The 19,751-nt window shown below is 38.1% G+C and overlaps 1 protein-coding gene across 7 annotated transcripts in view; it reads right to left on the minus strand.

Moving 5' to 3' along the window:
* Nucleotides 1-499: 499 nt before the first annotated feature.
* Nucleotides 500-19,751, minus strand: part of LOC120542052 (ubinuclein-1-like) — a 66,723-nt gene continuing 47,471 nt past the window's right edge. For 4 of the 7 annotated variants that reach the window (XM_039774160.1, XM_039774159.1, XM_039774163.1 and 1 more), the window contains 4 exons: nucleotides 15,878-17,131; nucleotides 13,446-13,698; nucleotides 12,974-13,063; nucleotides 500-1,963 (listed from right to left, as the gene is read on the minus strand). In XM_039774160.1, coding sequence (XP_039630094.1) covers nucleotides 1,911-1,963; nucleotides 12,974-13,063; nucleotides 13,446-13,698; nucleotides 15,878-17,131 — 1,650 coding nt within the window. In that variant the 3' untranslated portion in view covers nucleotides 500-1,910. The remainder of the gene's footprint in view (nucleotides 1,964-12,973; nucleotides 13,064-13,445; nucleotides 13,699-15,877; nucleotides 17,132-19,751) is intronic. The other 3 variants (XM_039774165.1, XM_039774161.1, XM_039774164.1) reach the window with 3 other exon arrangements.

Here is a 19,751-nt window from a genome sequence, read left to right on the forward strand (position 1 = left end):
ACCTATACTTTCCACTACAAACATTACAGGAACAATTTAGATTTCTCTTAAAAATGAAGTGCTATTTTACATGTACAACCTAAAGTTAAACACAGTATTATATACAAAATCATCTATACATTTTTTTTATTCAAGTAATGGCTCATAATGATCAATATCTTATTGGGTCCTGAGCTTTAACAACATATACTAATGTACTTTTCATCGTATCCCTTAGACAACATTTCACTATTTGTTATGTATTATTTCTAAAAGTAGTTTGTATGTGCTACTAAAAAGAGCAGCTTCTTCAAATGAAACAGTGATACAGCTGGTTACAACTTTTAAGAAGAATGTTAGTCACATAATTTAATGTTGGTTCACACTTCTTCAGCTTAAATTTACGGTGTTGTGAGATATAACTTTATACTAACCATGATTGCTAGATGCATTTTACTTTAAACAGTGCAATATAATCTTCAAAAACATGACAAAATAGTATTAATTTTGAATTTCTTGATTTTTTTTTTTAAAAAAAGGGGGATCCCTGTTTGGTTCATGCACTTTTACAACACAAGTCAGTGAATCAAATGGATTCAAAGTCCTTAAATAGCAAAGGGAAGAATAAATCAGAAGTATTTCTCAAACATTCATGACACATACTTTTTACATAAACAATTTTTACAAAATAATAAAAATACAAATATTATGTAGGAAAATATACTCTTGGCTCAGATTGATAACAAAACTGAATTTAAATTTGGAACAATTAAATAAACGAATTTGTTATACAGAGATAGAAGACATTATAGAAATAATTTATACGAGGAAGAAGACATATTGACACAAAATGTACAAAAGAAGTATTTCAATCAAAGTATACATAAATAAAACAAAATTATATATTTTACTTGACCGATTCTTTAAAAATGAAAAAATAGTAGGCCTGAAATGATTTTGTACTATTACAATGGAAATGCACCTTAGTCCCAAACTTGATGGAGCAATGATAAATTAAGAATTTTAAGAGATGATTAAAATGTCATTTGTTCAGAAGCTGGAGAGCTGTCACACTGAACGAACAAAAAACAAAAAAAAAAAAATAAATAAACAGTGAACAAGTGCTGTATTAATTTACTTAATGCTCTACAAAAGTTATGTAAATTAACAAAATTACACAGCATGAAATCTAAAGCAAATCTTTTCTGAGAATTGTATTTCTTTTATCTACAAGCCATCACAGTCCTACATGTCTACAACTTAATACATCTAGGCACACATGAAGCCTGTTAAAGAAAACCAGAATGCTAGAAAGCAAATTAGTTACACTGTAACACAATATTCAGCATAAAGTGGATTCAAAAGAACAGAGGAACACAAATCTGTTGAAATATTCTTTATGTATTTTTTGTTTGAATTTTGATAATGAAAACAAGTGCAGACAGACATTTCTTTTAGCTAGTTCTAAAAACAAAGATCTTACAAAAAGCCAGAAACCCTCATCTACACAAAAAAATACCCTGTTGTATGAAATAATCAGTCCGACTAGAAAATAATCACTGAAGTGAAATCCTTCCAAAAATAGTTCTGCCATAAAATTAAGTTTCATAAAGCCATTACATATTCCTAAAAATCAATACTGTGCAGGTTTTCAAGAGAAATACTTTGAAAGTTTCACATGTACATATTTGATCTTTCTTGTGCACTGAAGCCAAATGCAGCTTTTGTACACCAAATTTAAATCCCGATATTTCCCACCATTCAGGGCACAAAGTTTTTTTTTTAATGAAGCAATTTCTTAATTGAAAACGAGTAATTAAAGGTTAACAACCTGACAAAATAAGTACTATTTTGTAGCCAGTTTATCACCATCTCCAGACGTTGCTTGATGGACATTCAGAAAAGAATTGACATTTATTTGGTGTAAAACATTACTGCAATTTTCTCTGTGCATTGGTACTGTCTCCATGAATTTGGTTGCCATCTGCAAAGTAAAAACAGTAATTATAAACCATTGACAGTGAAAGCATTATAGGTATGCATCACTCCTCAACTGTCTAATCCACTTAATTTAGGGCAAGGATATAGGGAGCAAGTACTTATCTCAGTAGTACAATCAACTCATTATGGTAGTTTTACGATCCTGTACAAAATTGCTGGTAGCTGAAATCAATACTTGTATAGATTCAAAGCAGATATGAAACCTGGATGGGATGCCAGTCAATCACAGGATACATTTACACACACATACACACCTAGGCCTTACTTAAGGCCAAGTCACATTAGATGAATTTCCAGCGATTGTCAGTTACAACCTTCATTTACATAAAATGTTATATAGTCGGAAACAGTCGGTAGTACACTCACATGACAGCCAGCTGCTTAATGTGATGTTGCAACATACCAGTGAGTGCTCATTCCAAAGGTACAATGCACTGACAAAGAATAAGGAACACAGGTATTTTGAATCTCGCAGACAAGTGAGAAACTTGCCTGTCTGTGGGATTGAACTTAATGTACCACAATGGAATGGATTGGGGAAAAAAACAAAAACGGGGGTTAGAGATTGTGGCTGAACTCGCTGTATCTGTAAAACCTTCATACAGCACTGTTTCCATTGGGCAGCCTGGTACTGGTCCCTCTATGAAAAAGGAGGAGCAACAAATGTGCTGAAAGTTTGGCAAACAGTTGCTAAATTTGACATGTTCAGTGTATATTGAGATGGTCTGGCAAGGAGATCAGTAATTTCAGACAGCAAGTCTGACATATCCTATTGCATAATATCACATATGTGGCATTGGTTTTACACTACAGTCTTTAGACTATGGGAAGAAACTGCTGTCCAATGAGGAAACCTTATGATAATATGGATTAAATACCATACAGAAATTTTATAAAAGAAGTTCTCAAAAAAAAAAACCCTAAATAGAATATATAGATGGTTGATCAAAATATCTCAGGCCACTTTATGTTTCTTTTTCCTTTTTAAACTAGTGGTAGTTAAATAACAGCTGCTTAATACTTTGAGATTGTATACATATTGCAAAACAGAGCATCCAGGTCAATTCAGGAAGGAAAAAAAACCCTGCAAGATTTAGACATTTTAAAAGTAGTTTAGTGCTTCACTTCACTGTTTGTCTTATACCACAGCAACTTTTTAACCCCAGGAACTCAGTTTCCTCTAGCATATACAGTACATTTCACATTGAAAAAGTCATCCTCAAGTGCTGTCATTTACATTATTTAATGTTGACACCCAGTAGTGAAATGATGTCTCTGTTCTGTAGACAACTAAACAGTAATCACTGAAAAAAGTCACAGCCTTTCAGTATACAGAGAATGATTTCATTATATTGCAAAGATACTGCCTGCTGCCGTCTGGTATGATCATGTATACTTGTGGTTCAATGGGAGATAATGATTGAGCATGCAAATAGCATGCAAACAAATGACTAGAAATAAACAGATGTCACAGGCATACACTTAGCTCTAATCACAATGAAGTTCTGAAAGTTTTGTATAGATGTTTTAGCTGTCCTTCCAGCCTCACAGCACTAGGGTCTACATGGAGATTCATGTTCTCCTCATGTATTTATGGATTGACTGGTATCAGTGAAAGTCAGTAAGTCACTCAAAAACGCTGTCCTTAGTCATTACCATATCCTCAACAAGAACTTCAATAATTGGTTTATCGAGCTTCCATTTGTTTCATCATGGTTTAGTTCTATCAAAATCTCTTTCTTTTTCATTTTCTCAATATTTTCTTTATTATGCGTACACAAAACACACTACATAAAGTGCATAAATGGGGACTGTTGGCTGGCCCTCTGAACATGGTATTGACGTGTACTTGGTTTGGCCCTTTGAAAAAATGTAAGTCTTTTTACAAAAAATACAATGTACTGTAATCAGTCCAGAGTGTGTTTTACTGTTTTGTGGACAAAGTACAGTAATCCCTCATCGATCACGGGGGTTGCGTTCCAGAACCCCCCGTGATAGATGAAAATCCGCGAAGTAGAAACCATATGTTTGTATGGTTACTTTTATATATTTGAAGCCCTTAGAAACTCCCACACTGAATATAAATATTCTCCACACAGTTATACAGTAAACCTTTGTTTATCGTGGTTAATCCGCTCCAGAGAGATAAATGAATTTGCACGTTTCGCAGATAGAGCATTCAAAACCTGTTTACGACCTCCTAAATACATTTTTTAACATTATTAGAGCCCTCTAGACATGAAATAACACCCTTTAGTCAAAAGTTTAAATTGTGCTCCATGACAAGACAGAGATGACAGTTCTTTCTCACAATTAAAAGAATGCCAACATATCTTCCTCTTCAAAGGAGTGCCATCAGGAGCACAGAATGTCAGAGAGAGACAGAGAGAGAAAAGTAAACAAAAATCAATAGGGCTGTTGGGCTTTTATGTATGGGAAGCACCGCAATGAAGGGATCAATGTGAAGGTAGTCTTTCAGCATTTTTTACAGGAGCGTCCGTATCTTCTAAGCAAACAACCACTGTGCAAACAGCCCCTCTGCTCACACCCCCTCTGTCAGGAGCAGAGAATGCCAGAGAGAGAGAGAGACAGAGACAAGCAAACAATCAAAAATCAAGTCGGGCTGTTAGAGCTTTTAAGTGTGTGAAGCACCGTGCGGGAAGCATATCGTATATCATTGAGGAGTTTTATTTAATACTCAGATTGAGTAGCATCTCAGCCATCCGCCAATAGCGTCCCTTGTATGAAATCAACTGGGCAAACAAACTGAGGAAGCATGTGCCATAAATTAAAAAGACCCATTGTCCGCAGAAATCTGCGAACCAGTGAAAAATCCGTGATATATATTTAGATATGCTTACATTTAAAATCTGCAATGGAGTGAAGCCGCAAAAGTCGAAGCGCGATTGTTGTGATGTGAGATTTTGCATATAACTTGATAAATGTTTTGTATGTCTTTATTTGTAATCTAGGCGAAGCAATGTAATTTTGTTATACTTTGGTAGAGGCATTCTTGTTTGATCCCCCCATGTTTTACGACTTTTCTTTGTAATTTTACGACAGGATTTGGGGGATGTGTCTTAAACCAGTTTGATGAGTATTTCTTTGCTAAAGTCTTTTATCCCATCCCCCACACAAAGCCAGGTTAGCGTGATATATGGTCTTGGGGTTTGGGGGTGGGGCAGGAGATAAGATGTTCTATTTCACCCATTGGTCTGAGGTATGGCTGTTTGAAATTGGGTTGTCTCAGAGGCCTTCAAGTACCATGATATCCTATTCGCTGTAGGGAGTTGGACAGAAAACCTATAAATTTGCTTGCTCAACCACATTCTCTCTCTCTCTAACCAACATATGATGAAGAAGCATCTCTCTTGCTAATCTGTGATGATGAAGACAACACAATGAAGAGCACAGCTCAGCAGCCATATTGAACAGACTTGTGGCTGAAAGCTGAGCACCAACGATGCCTTAACTAGAGACATTTTAAGTAACTACAAGTCTGTGTGCCACCTGAATTGCACATCACCATTTTATCAGGTTGTATGGCTGCCAATATTCAAATGTACTTTGCATTTTGTTATTATTTATGAATATTATCAGTAATACATTATTTTATGTGTAACTTAACTCCTGCTTGTCTTTTTACATCTAATTGCCTGAGGTTATAGATATAGAAGGGAAGGTGGGGATAAGTTATATACAGTGGTAAGTTTGTGCGATTAGGCATTCTAAGACTACATATTAATAATACAATAGGGGAAAGTAGAGCAATTTATATATTACTCTACCAAGATAAAACAATTGGCGTAGTCGGCAGGATTTTGGGGTAACCATGTTTTGCACCCTGTTTGCAAATACTGTTTTGATGTATGTGTTGTTTATGTATGTGAATTTTAGGGCACCCAGTGTACAAATGCGGTGGAAGTAAAACTTTGTTTGGTTGCTGAATTGAATATAACCAACAAAGTGTAGAGACTTCATGTGTGTCACAAGGACACCTGCATGTTTGTTAGTACTGGTGGTAGCGAGTCCCTAATTAAAGTGCTAGGGAGTGATGGGACATGCATTCATTATTCATACAGTACTTATTCGTTTAGGATCTTTGTGTATGTATGTGTATGTTTGCTTACAGGGGCAAAAGTAGGCCAACCCATAACGAATTTGGCAAACTGTATTAGAGTAAATTGTAGACTTAGAAATGCCTAAGTTCATTTTAAAGTCAGCCATCTTCCAGTGGAGTGGCAGAGGGAAGCAGGCTAAAGCTAGGAAACCTGTAGTTCAGGTAGAGAAAGCAGAAGCTGAGCTGAGTGTGCCACAAAATGGAAGGGGGCTGGAAGGATTAAAAGCAAGAAAACAGAGATCAGGTTTAAATAAGACAGCTGCTGTTATAAGAGGTTTACTAGCTTGTATTATTGGTAATAAGGAAGATCATGATAAGGAAGAAAATAGCAAAGTGAATGAAGTTGAAAGTTGTGGAATGTTGAGTGAGAGTTTTGACAGATGTAACAGTTGGTGTGATAATTGTGAAGTGTTAGCATGTAGAACACCCGCTGCTAAAGTAGAAAGCAGTGAAAGAAGTGGAAAAAAGAAATGTAAACTGACTTACATGAGACAGATGTGTGCTCAGATAAAAGAGTGGGAATGTGAGTATGAGGAAAATGAGAGAGATGAAAGGAAGGGAAAACAGTGAGGGTGTTTTCTTCCTTTATTCTCCACTGCACTACAATCTCCAGGTGATTCTGAGGTCTGTCAATTATTTAAAGAGCATGCTACACTGATAGATATTTTACCACTGTTAGGAAAGGTAACCAGTGCTGCATTGAAATTTGATTTAGGACAAAGATCAGATAGAAGGCAGAGGAGCTGGTGAGTGTGAATGGCAATTGTTGACTAGAGGGCATGAACTGGATAATGGCTTAAGGATACTGAGTAAAGAAAGTGTGGAATTAAAACAAAGAACAATGGAAATGAAAGGGATTCAAGTGCTTGTGTGTGAAAGGTCTGAATGTGCTAGTGCAAGAATGGCTGAGTTGGAAAGAAAGTGCACCAGTTTAGGAGTTGGTTTGAATGGATCAGGACAAGCCAAAGAACAAAGGATGGGGGATGGTGCAGCAGGAAGTTTTACAAGCTCAGGCAGGAACCCAGGAATGCGCAGGGGTGTGAAGGTCCTAACAGCTCTGCTAGGCCCAGCTGTAATTAAAAAACAGACACACTGAGGTTCAGTAATTCGAAACCTGACTGACCAGTTGTTTAAAAAGACAGGCTATGAATCTCCATGCAATAAAATGGAGAAAAGTGAGCTGGTCTTTAGTAAAGAGCACAGGTCAGTTTTAGAAGTGATGCTGGATTTAGCACTTGGATTCTGGAGAGGTTTTAGCCCACACTTTCCGGTACCAGTTACCATACAATAAAAAAAGGACACACAGGCAATGAAAAAAAAATAGAAGGGCAGCGCAGGAAGACAGGAAAAGGAAAACAGTTATTTCTGTTTCAATTTTCTGGCCTTTTGCAATAGTGCTACTTCTATTGTAAGGTTTTTATGGACTTTGGTTTGGTGCAGGTAATAAATAGTGAAGGCAATTAGCAGAGTAAAATCCATGCAGGAGATTGGGTTACCATTGGCACATTGGAGTGGCATGGCACTAGCGGCTAAGCTGTTCCAATGAATGCCTAGAAGCAAATTTTGAGTGTTGGCACCAGGTCAACAGCCAAGAAAATGAGATGGACAGAAACTGCTTTGTCACCTTCCATTGTGCAGACCTGCCTACATAGTGTAATGAAAAAAAAGAAAGAGGAAACAACAAAGAAAACAAGCAAAGACAAAGACATGAAGAAGAACTGAAGAGACAGCAAGAAAAAGACACTTACTGGGGTTTGAGTTACAAGTCCACAAGTCATGCAATAATAAGGCTAGTCAGAATAGCTATAGTTTAAAAGGAAAGGTTTGTTCATTACTGCAGCAAATTTATATTCCAAGGGGTGGAAACTGAACAAACCAGTTAGGAATGCCAAAATAAAGGGATTCATTTTGGGCTCATAAAGTATACATTCTGGGTATTAATTAATTAAGTGGGATAATTAAAAAAAGAAAAGGTATACTGAGCAAATTGGTGAACTTTTCAGGAAAGCAGGTCAGGTGATACATTTGCAAGACATATGGGCTCCGATGTTTACGTATAGTCTAATTGGGAAAATACAGAAGCCCTGCTGAGATGGTTGGCTGTGGTACAAGCACAGGACCAGTGGGCCAATTCTGAACCGAGGTGTTTAGCACAACAAGTATGCCTATGGTGAGCAAACAACTCTAGGGGTGGCCTGCAGGGGAATGATGAGAGTTGCATAGCTTTGATGTCTCATGGTGGTGATGCCAACCTATACTGGTAAAGGCTGATGGCAGCCAAGAGTTGCACCATGGGTAGGAAAGCACAAGAGGCAACTAAATCAACCCCAAAAGTGTGCAGACGGGCCACAAATGTTGGTTTGTGAACTGTTTATACAGTGGCACATGTGCTGTCACTTGGGCAGAAGTGGTTGTACTGGCACCTGTGTCATGTTACTTTTTAAATTTTGATGTTAATTGTACAGCTGCATATGCTTAAACAGATAGTTTGGGACATGGGTCTAATTAGCAGTTAGACAGAGAACAAGTACAGATTAAGAATTCATATAACAGACTAAATTGTAGTGGGCTAGTTTAGTGGAAGGTGTGGACTTGTCTCATTTTGAACCACCAGATCTGATGACATATGTAGACTGCAGAAAGCTAAAGAAACAATTGAAGCAAGCCGGAGCAGATACAAGTCATCAGGAGCACTTCCAAATTCTTCAGATTGTCTTTGAAATAAAGAAGAAGAGAGCAAATACTGCCAATCAATGCACAAGTTATGCATCAGACTCTTTAATCAATTTAAGAGACATTGTTTATAAAGACATTGTACAAAACATTCATCGGGGTGGAGTGTTGTGATGTGAGATTTTGCATATAACTTGATAAATGTTTTGTATGTCTTTATTTGTAATCTAGGCGAAGCAATGTAATTTAGTTATACTTTGGTGAGAGGCATTCTTGTTTATCCCCAATCCATGTTTTACGACTTTTCTTTGTAATTTTACGACAGGATTTGGGGGGTTGTGTCTTAAACCAGTTTGATGAGTATTTCTTTGCTAAAGTCTTTTCTCCCATCCCCCACACAAAGCCAGGTTAGTGTAATATATGGTCTTGGGGGGGGCAGGAGATAAGATGTTCTATTTCACCCATTGGTCTGAGGTATGGCTGTTTGGAATTGGCTTGTCTCAGAGGTCTTCAAGTACCATGATATCCTATTCGCTGTAGGGAGTTGGACAGAAAACTTATAAATTTGCTTGCTCAACCACATTCTCTCTCTCTCTTACCAACATATGATGAAGAAGCATCTCTCTTGCTAACCTGTGATGATGAAGACAACACAACGAAGAGCACAGCTCAGCAGCCATATTGAACAGACATGTGGCTGAAAGTAACTACAAGTCTGTGTGCCACCTGAATTACACATCACCATTTTATAAGGTTGTATGGCTGCCAATATTTAAATGTACTTTGCATTTTGTTATTATTTATGAATATTATCAGTAATACATTATTTTATGTGTAACTTAACTCCTGCTTGTCTTTTTACTACATCTAATTGCCTGAGGTTATAGATATAGAAGGGAAGGTGGGGATAAGTTATATACAGTGGTAAGTTTGTGCGATTAGGCATTCTAAGACTACATATTAATAATACAATAGGGGAAAGTAGAGCAATTTATATATTACTCTACCAAGATAAAACAGCAATATAGTGAGGGATCACTGTACAATGATACAATAAACTCTTATGTGCACTTTCCACCAACAGGCTGCCACTTGGCATGAATCTCCCTCCACAGGCTATGTAAAATAACAACACTGATGGTTGAAAAACAACGATTACATGATATCATGATATGAGCATGAACCTGTTTGTTGTTACAAGAAATGGCAGAACATAAATATTGAAAAACAGAATTCATAGACATAATTTGATGGAAAAAGGGAGTGGTGGTAAACTCAAGCCATGACGCACACTGAAAGCAGATAGGAAGCATATCCGTACCTCAGGAAAACAGCGCCAAGAGTCTGTGATAACATTTCTTATTTCCCATTTACTTTTGATGTCACAAGCACCCCTCAGAAACTTGGAGGGCGTTTATTCGTATATCAAAACCTTTGCTTCAAAGTGGTCACATTCTGTACGCTTTAAGGTTTTTGTTTTCCGGTTGGGACCTTGGTACCCTTCACCTCCATTTTAAAATGAATAAAAATGCTTCACTTTAGAACACAATTTCATGCGCCAAATTAACATATGCTGAAAGAAATCACTTAGATTTGCAAAGGTATAAAAAGTTGAAAGTTAATTTAATGTTGCTCTTGGCAAATGCTTAGCAACATTCTTAAAAAGCTGCTATTTCTATATTAAAAATGATCAGGAAATTCAGGAATTATTTTGTACAGTGATTAAACGTAATCTTTGTTCACAGAAGTATATTCACAGCATGGGTGCATGTCTGCCTTTACACACCTGTGTATGAAATGTCAAGTTTTCAAATAGAAAAAAAAAATACAAATTGAATATCCTGGAGTCAGTAAACAGGCCATCCTAATGTACAGCTGGGCGATATAATGAATATTGAAGTTGCATTTGATACATTTTTACTTTCATAATTTTGAGGATGTATCGTTTTATCATTTCTTTTTTCCAGTGTTCATGCAAGAGTGAAGTTTTAACTGATACTGTTAAACATCAGTTTGTTTAAGACATCCAAGCCTTTTTCACGAAATGTATGTATTCTTCCTGCATTTGCTTATGTTTTGCTCTTGGAACTCCATAGCCATCTATTTCCAGTTAGTGTAATGTCAAGTTGTATAAATTGTGACTTTTCAAAATGCTTTTAACAGAACACATTCTTTTTACAACACAATTTCCTCTCTTTCCATTCACTGCTGCCAAGTTTTTCCATTAGCTCTTAATTGATTATGACAAAAAGATAGAAGAGGGATGTTAAAAATATCTGGTTAAATCCATTGATAAAATGTCTTTTCAGTCACCACTGCATCTTACACAATTAATGATGGGGAAAAAAAATCTGCTTTCAAAATTAATGATCTGACAGGGCTGCTAGTAGCATTTGGTAGCTATCCAAATCTATAGCCACTGTAGCATTAAAGGATCACAGGCCCCCAGCCTTGTAATACTAAAAAACTCTCTCCTAACCCACTTAACCAGTTTAGGGTTGTGTGATGCAGGTAACTATGGTTGCAACATTAGGTATAATGCAGGAGCAAAAACTGAACAGGATACCCGTCTATAACAGGAACTCTCACTCACAAAGACAAAGCACATAACTTCCTTAAACCCACTTAATCAAACTGAAGAGTATGGGGAATTGATCCTCTTTAGGCAACACTTTACATTCGACATGTGCACCACCAATCTCCAGACGTCCTAAGCTTTGCTGTAGTTTCAGGCTGCACATACAAGGGCCATTCAAAAAGTTTCTGCACTTTTTTTTTTTTAACTCTATTAAGAATTTTAAAAACAAATTACCTCACTTTTCTACATAGTCACCTTCTTTTGTGATGCAATTTTCCCAGCGTTGTACCAACTTTTTAATACCCAATTCACTCCCGCCTTCACAGTTTGCAACGAAAATATAAAAGTGCAGAAACTTTTTGAACGCCCCTTGTACTTCATCATATCTCTCTCTCTCTAACAATATATCCTTTATCTCCTATCTCGAACCCATTATAGCTTTATATTAGTATATTATTGCTCATATAGATATGGTTTGGCAGCAATGCTAAATGTTTTCTCATTTTTTTTTTTTTTTTTAAACTTTATTAATCCCGAAGGAAATTACTTGGGGTCAGAGCGCAGGGTCAGCCATTGTACAGCGCCCCTGGAGCAATTGATGGTTAAGGGCCTTGCTCAAGGACCCAGCAGAGTAGGATCTCTTTTGGCAGTGACGGGGATTTGAACCGCCAACCTTTGGGATACCAGCGCAGATCGTTAGCCACAGACTTAATATAACAATGACGTAGATTAAACACAAATGCACTGTAATCTCTAAAATAGGAGCAAAACAACGGCATTTACAAAATGAGTTATAAGAAACCAAACCCCAGGGGTGAAAAATTAATGTAAGGGGTGACAAAGAATGAAGTGAAGAGGACTTCTTTAACAATAGTGGAATCTGAGAAAAATTAAATGTATATATCTATATAATTTAAAAAAATATAACATTTCCAATATATGTGCAATCGCAAGATGTCAGTGAATACTTGGGAATATTGTTGTCTTCAAAATGCCTGTATTTAGTAAGTTGTAAAGATTAAGTAAGTAAGTTTCTCATTTGCTCAACTCGCTTATCAACTCTCATCGTAAGCCATTGGGGTAAATGTATTTGTTTCTTTAATTTACTAAAAAAATGCTTAATTTACTAATAAATCTGGGTCAAATGAACTACAACTGTGAAAAAATTAATTTGACAATCAAAATTATAGAATGTAGCTGTTAACACAACAAAGGGTCACTGGGAGCCAATCCATTGCAGGACACACTCACACAGACCTCTACTATACTCATGCATGGTCAATTTAGAATAGTCAATTAACAAGCTGAACACAGAACAGGAGAAACAGCAAACATATATTCTGGGTACTGTCTTAAGGAGTAGTGGATATGAAGAACAAGAATGCAAAGGAGATTTGGCAAAAAAAAAAAACCAACAACATAAAATAACTCAATTACTAAGTTTACAATATAACAGTAATAGAAGGAATAGGAATAGAAGATAAATGTGCCAAGTGCTCCTTTTTAAGTAAAACAGAAATATTGTTACATATCTGAAAGCTCTCTATGTGTAATGGAATACTAAGCACATTTCACACAGAAACAGAATGACACAATGGAATGGTGTGCAATGGCAAAATTACCTTGTAAACTTTGCTGTAAATGTGTGGACAAATTGGATTTTGGAAGTTGCGTTGTATGGTGAGAACTAGAGTGCAGACCAGCAAAAATACCTACAGGAAGAGGAGAAAAAAACAAGTGCTAAAAAGTAGAAGAATAAAGTTTCCCAGAACCCGGAAGCACATGCAGGAAGGGAAAAGAATTTTAAGCGTTTCATAAGTCCAGCACTTGCCTAATGTACCATTTACATGGACAAATATCAAAAATTTTGTTTGGAAAAGCAATGAAACAAATATGAAATGCTACAAACAAGGGACGGCTGACATAAAAGACAGATGAGTCATGCAAAAGGGTAAACCACTCAGTATTCAAACACAGAAAGCAATCAAAGGAACACAACTGTCTGAAAAAGCAGCAGCAGCTCACTTAATACCATAAATACTAGGAGAAAGGAAAAAGCAATTTTCTTCACTTGCCGTAGAAACTAAAACCTACTGTGTGTGAGCCCATGGTGGAATGTCCCTGGTGCAGGCCCTGTCACAATTGCATCTTTTGTTCCTGTTGCTGCACTAGAGTCTGAACCAAATGATATAACAGGAAAGCTGAATGTGTGCATGGGAACAATCCCTGGCAAAATACCAAGTGTTCCCGGTGCCAACTTCTGACCAGTTGTGGTGAAGGAAGGTGAGAGAAGGCTCAGAGATGGAGAGCTGGACAGAACAGATGTCCCAGTGGTGTTCTTCAGAGACTTAAAAAAACAAAACAAAACACACACACACACAAAATAAAACAAGAAAAAAGGAAAACCATAATATTAAAATGTTATAGCCTTAACTATAAGTGCAGTATTACTACAGCAGTATAGCTATGAGTTAAAATAGTGCATTCTATTAAAAGGTTTACTCAGTGCTTATATGAATTATATACAAATTTAACATGCAGCGACTGCTTCTACTGAATAATGCTCTTAATGTTTCAAATGGTTTTAATTCATTCAATTTTCATTCAACAAATGGTCTATGCATCACCATTTTTGATTTTGACAAAACTTGGCATGAATTACAGATACCTTCTAGAGAAAAAAATCTTTTTATTTTAAAAAATCCCTTGAGATACACATCTATTGCTTTATGGCAGACAGTATAAAAATAACAGCAGCTTCTTACAAACTTTAACTTATTTTCTCTGTTTATGAAATAAAAAGAATAGTGAGATTAGTGCATCATTTTAAAAGCACTCCTTTTGAGCGTTCTGATGACCTATTGAGGAGTTTCAATCCTCCTTTTTAAATGCTCCTTTAAAGAGGGCATCTATAAAAGATATTTAAAAGCATCAACAAACATAGTAATTGCTACTATTACAAAATTATCCATTGGGGCAATAATTTATTGGAGGTTCTGTAATGAAAGACTTGTGCATTAAAAGTATAGAGAGATTAGGATTTCCTTAATATTCATGTTAAAAGTACTACATTACATATTTAAAGAATAGAGGTGAGTGATGATATCATGAATACCTCAGAGTGCCAATTTTGAAAATTCACTTTCATGCTTTATTCTTTTGTGAATTAATCACTTAACTAATTCTGATTTTAGATAGCTGCTCTCTTTGAAAAGCTCAGGCATCTCTACTATCCAGTAAAAAACATTTTCACAAACATACTAGAGGCAGAAAATACAAATATACTCTAATATCTAGCAGAAAACATTTGATTTCATTTTTAATAGATAGATAGATAGATAGATAGATAGATAGATAGATAAGCAGTATACTGATACAAAGAAACAATATTAAATTAAATAGTAATAAAAATGAAAAAAATTAAAATAAAATTAATGTTAGCATTTACTCCCCCGGGTGGAATTGAAGAGTCGCATAGTGTGGGGGAGGAACGATCTCCTCAGTCTGTCAGTGGAGCAGGACAGTGACAAAAGTCTGTCACTGAAGCTACTCCTCTGCCTGGAGATGACACTGTTCAGTGGATGCAGTGGATTATTCATGATTGACAGGAATTTGCTTAGTGCCCGTCGCTCTGCCACAGATGTTAAACTGTCCAACTTTAATCCTACAATAGAGCCTGCCTTCTTAACAAGTGGAGAACTATTAGCCAAATTCTTTGAACTCCCTCAAATTTGCTGCAAACAACAATTAAGGGTGTGCTCTCTGCAAAGTCATGTTTGATTTTCAGCTGAAAGATAAAGCTTTGATAAATCATATGTACAGACAAAAATACAAAAAGCTAATTTTATGTACTTGTATAACAATAAAAAGCAGGAACACACAGACAAATCTAGTCTCCTATGCATGGGCTGGATTTGCATATTTCCAGGACAGTTAATATTTTCTGGACATCCATCCAATACCTAATATGTGTGTCCAGTTCAGCCTTAGGGAGCTGGCTTACATTCTAGCCATGATGAGTCTAACGTGAGAACCCTGGATGGGTCACTAGTATATCACAGATTTTAGAGATGTAAAAGTGAACAATAATGTTTGGATACAGCATATACCCAGGGCCGTCTTAACGCATGGGCATGCTGGGCAGTTGCCCGGGGGCCCCAGGCTCCATGCTAATCTATGTATGTTGTTACGTTTGTAAGTAGGGGCCCCAGTGCACTGTTTTGTCCAGGGGCCTATAATGCTGTTAAGATGGCCCTGCAAATACCATGATGAGATCTTCACATTAACAGAGAAATAGAGGCAGATTTACTGGGTGTATTTTGTACACTTGTACATTTTTATAAACCCCTTATGACATCACCCAAATTCTTTTAAATGATTAGTGTCAGGGGGGAAAAAAAAGTCCAAATGCAATAGACCAAAGTTAAGTTCCAAGTGTAAATCCACATTCAAACCTCTGCTTTATCCTTAATATTTAAAATTTACACATTATTAAGAGTAGTACATTGTTGCGGTGTTTAACTTACCGATGCTGCCTGAGAGGATGTTGAACAGCTGCTCACTGCCACTGGCTTGAGGGAAGAAGTAAGTAGTCTAGCAACCCCCTGTGTACCAGCAGTAGACTCTCCGTTTATACCTCCTGGAGGAGCAACCAGTGTAAGCTTCTGGGAAACTGAAGACTTTTGTACAGTGGAAGTCTGTGACTGTAAGCTTGCACTCTGACTTGGTGAAGGAGGCTTTCTGCTTGTTAGCAGGCCACTGGAGAGGGATGTCTGGTTACTAGAGGCACTGTGTATGAGGCTGCTGGAAGGAATAGTAGGTTTTGACAAAGAACTCAATGAAAATGTTGTCTTGTAAGACTGGTTTGAAGAACCAACAGAGGAATGCTTTGACGTATAAAGAACCGAAGATGACTGGGAAGTAAGGATTTTAGGGGCACTAACAGCAGCTTGAACATTGTTTGGCAGAGATGCAGCAGAGCCATGAAATGTCTGTGTTTTTGCATTTTTAGCTTGCTGCAAAGTGGCACATTGCTGAAGCAGTTTAGATGCCTTTGTCTGAGAGTTCTGTAATTTATTGATGTTAAACTGTTGTGGAGAGGGAAAGTTTTTCTGAGCAACATCTGTCTGATGAAAAGGTCTGAGGCTTTGAGACTGCACAGGTGAAATAGCTTGGCTTGTTCGTTGCAAACCAAGATTCTTGTGTTTGGCCTGATGGTTTTCTGAAAGATTTTTGCTGCTTGGCTGATTCAGAAGTCCTTTGAAGCCAACCAGCAGTGGAGCTGAATGGTTTTCAGGCTGTCTATCTTGAGAAAGCTGCCCAAGAGCTAAAGCCTGTTCAGCTAAGAGGTTTAAAGGAGACTGCGATGATGATGGTGTTGATGCTATTATAGCTGAAGTAGCAAGTATGGAGTTTGTCAAATTCTTTGTCTCCTCAGTAGGTTTTAATATTGGTTTTACTTCACTCATTGATTTGGGCACCAGAGGGAAATTAAAATCAGGGCTACCCCTTGCAGCACTATTTAGAGCTGCCAGTTCTTCCGAAACAGCTTCCAGGGACGGAGGATTGTGTATCAGATCTTCATCGAGGGAATCATCCATATTGAAAGAGTGAGGGTTGGTTGTGCTACTTGTATTGGGCACAACTGTTGTTGCCGAAATAAATGAGCCCACAGACGTAAGTGGACTGGCACATGCGCCTTGCATGAGTGTACTTCCAGACTGTGTAACAGAGGTATTCATTAAAGGGATGATTTTCCTTTCCAGTTTCACAAATGGATCCTGCAGAAAAATAAACACAAAAATACAAACAAAATATAAATATTAAACATAACAGTAGTAGCATCCCTCAATCTACTATTATGCCTTTGCATGTACATATCAACATACTGTAAGAAAACATGCACTCCATCTGCAACTGACAAGTCACAAAAAAAAAAAAACAAACACAAATTATACAAAATATTAAAAGTGCCAGACATCCAGCACACTCAATCAGAACATGAACGTATCTGTAAATAACAGACTTGCTGGTTTAGAGTAAAGTCTGAAAATTGGAAAATGGCAAACAATAAATTGTGAATATTTGTAAAGAAAATGTACAGAAATAATTGCTTACTGCTGCACTGATATGAGCTCACCCAAACCATAAGAGATTCCACTGTCTGTCATGATAGTTACTAAATGTCTTGTCGTTTGATGCATGCAGTGTTGCATTTGCCACCATGCAACTAATTGTGTGCATTAACTAAACTGAACGTATTAATTTACTAAATTTACTAAGATTTGTTTTTCATTTTATTACAAATATTATTAAATAACTCAATGTATATATTTTTCTTTTATTATTACACTAGCCAATGCGCGGCGTACCATACACCGCATAATCAGGCCGGTTTTTTAATGATTTTTAAGCACAGGGAGAAAATTAACATTTGAAAAATCGGTAATGTAATAAATCAGCAAGAAAAGCAACATTGTAACAATGCACGGAACGAACCAACACACAATCGTCCGTGACTGAAAACTGGCGGACCGCCCTCGCGCCTTCTCCTGCCAGACAGAGGGATGGAGGTGCATGGCGCGGAGTGTGGAACGGGAGGAGAGGAGAAGGACGTCCATTCAGCTCCGTCCGTCATGCTAGTCTGCCGATTTCTCGTTCAGTATGCACTGCCCGCTCATGTGCCCACCTCCAACTCGTCACTTGAGTCGCCGTCTTTACACAGTCCAGATGCACCTGTGACTGACATAGACGTTTCATTGCTCTGTGTGGTTTTGGCTGCTTTTCTATATATAATCCACCAAGACACCCGACCATGGTAGTAGCGAGGTGGGAGGGGGGTGTGTACAAAGGGTAGGGACGCAACCAGTGGGAGCGTATGAGTTGCACTTAGTGGGAATTCCACGGTTTGCAGCCCGAATGGGGTTCAACGGCTTACCCACGCCTCTCTGCGCCGGGTAGACACACGCTCAATGTCATGCATAATTATTTATTGAATGCTAAACACTTCTGGAAAGACACGGTTGTCTAAAATGGGTTGGTGTGAGAATACAACAGTAAGCGAATGAAAACATGGAACTCTGGAGAGAGCAAAATACAACACAATAGTGAACCCGCGGCATAACAAACGCTGCATCGCTCAGACGTGCATGTGGACTCTTACCACAGACTGGGAGGTCGGTGAGTTTTTGCGTCTGGGCAAATGGGCAGGCAGTGTAGACGCCAGTCGGTAAAAAAGGAGTGTTGGTGGGCAGGGAAACATCTTCCGTGTTCCTGCAGGAGCATCTAAGAAGACGCATGTTTGTCGCGGATGCAAATAGCTGTATGTAGCGTGTAAAACAGTGTGCTATGGTGTACGCGGTCGTGCGTCGTAACCGAAAACTCGGTTTTTAAAGACTGCTTACTTCATTGTGCTTTAACCTCAGTTGTAAAGGATTGTTTTAAGGATCCCATGGGATACCCCTTGCAAACCGTTTTACACTCTGCATATGGCTATTCACCTCCGCGAGAAACTTGCCTCTATGAACAGTCAACGTAGCTCGGAGGTGCATGACATGCACATGACATTAACCTGACCTGCACTGCATGTGGCCTCTACGACAGACGAATATAAATGACGCCATTTTTTCTGTGTCGTCGTGTCTGAGTTGGTGGGTGTGGCCCTGCAAGTTGTCGTCGTATCCAATGGTCTTGTAGTTGGTGGGCGTGGCTCCTTCCTGCGTGTGCCATAGGTGTCTCACTTGTCGGCGGCTTAGAGCTCATTTATACTTCACGCGACGCATGCTGCAGCGGACGCTCCTGCTACACAAGCGTTGTAGTGTTTATACTTGCGCGCATTCTTTACGTAAATCTGGAGGAATCCACCAGGTGGCAGTGCGAGATATTATCGTGGTGAGAACATGTTCGGCTTCTCTCCGTTATGAATTGCCTAGAACACCTATTAAATTCCGATAACACCTTACCGCAATCTCTCTGAAAAGGATGTTTATTGATTAAATCCATAAATCCAGGGATGTATGTGTCCATTCCAGGAAGCATTGGGCACGAGTGAGAAACAGTCCCTTGACGAGGCCTCAGCTCATCGCAAGGTGAATACAAGCACACACATACACTAGCGTCATTTTAGCGGCACCAAATCCCCAAATCTGCATATCTTTCGAAGGAAACCGGAGCACAGTGTGGAATACCAGCAACATAACTCCCTGCGAGACAGCAGTGCTATTGCTCCGCCACCGTGACACCCCCATGTGTGTAATTATTTCCCCACGTGTGTATTGTGGACGCCCAGGAGGACGTGAGGAGGGCTTGTGCCTCCTTCAGACCGTGAGGGGGCGTCCGTCCTGGTTCTGTTGGGAGCCACGGGTCGAGGGCATGGAAGCCCTACCCTGTAGGGGCCCGTGG

Source organism: Polypterus senegalus, chromosome 13 (assembly GCF_016835505.1).
Source record: "Polypterus senegalus isolate Bchr_013 chromosome 13, ASM1683550v1, whole genome shotgun sequence".
Classification (NCBI taxonomy): Eukaryota; Metazoa; Chordata; class Cladistia; order Polypteriformes; family Polypteridae; genus Polypterus; species Polypterus senegalus.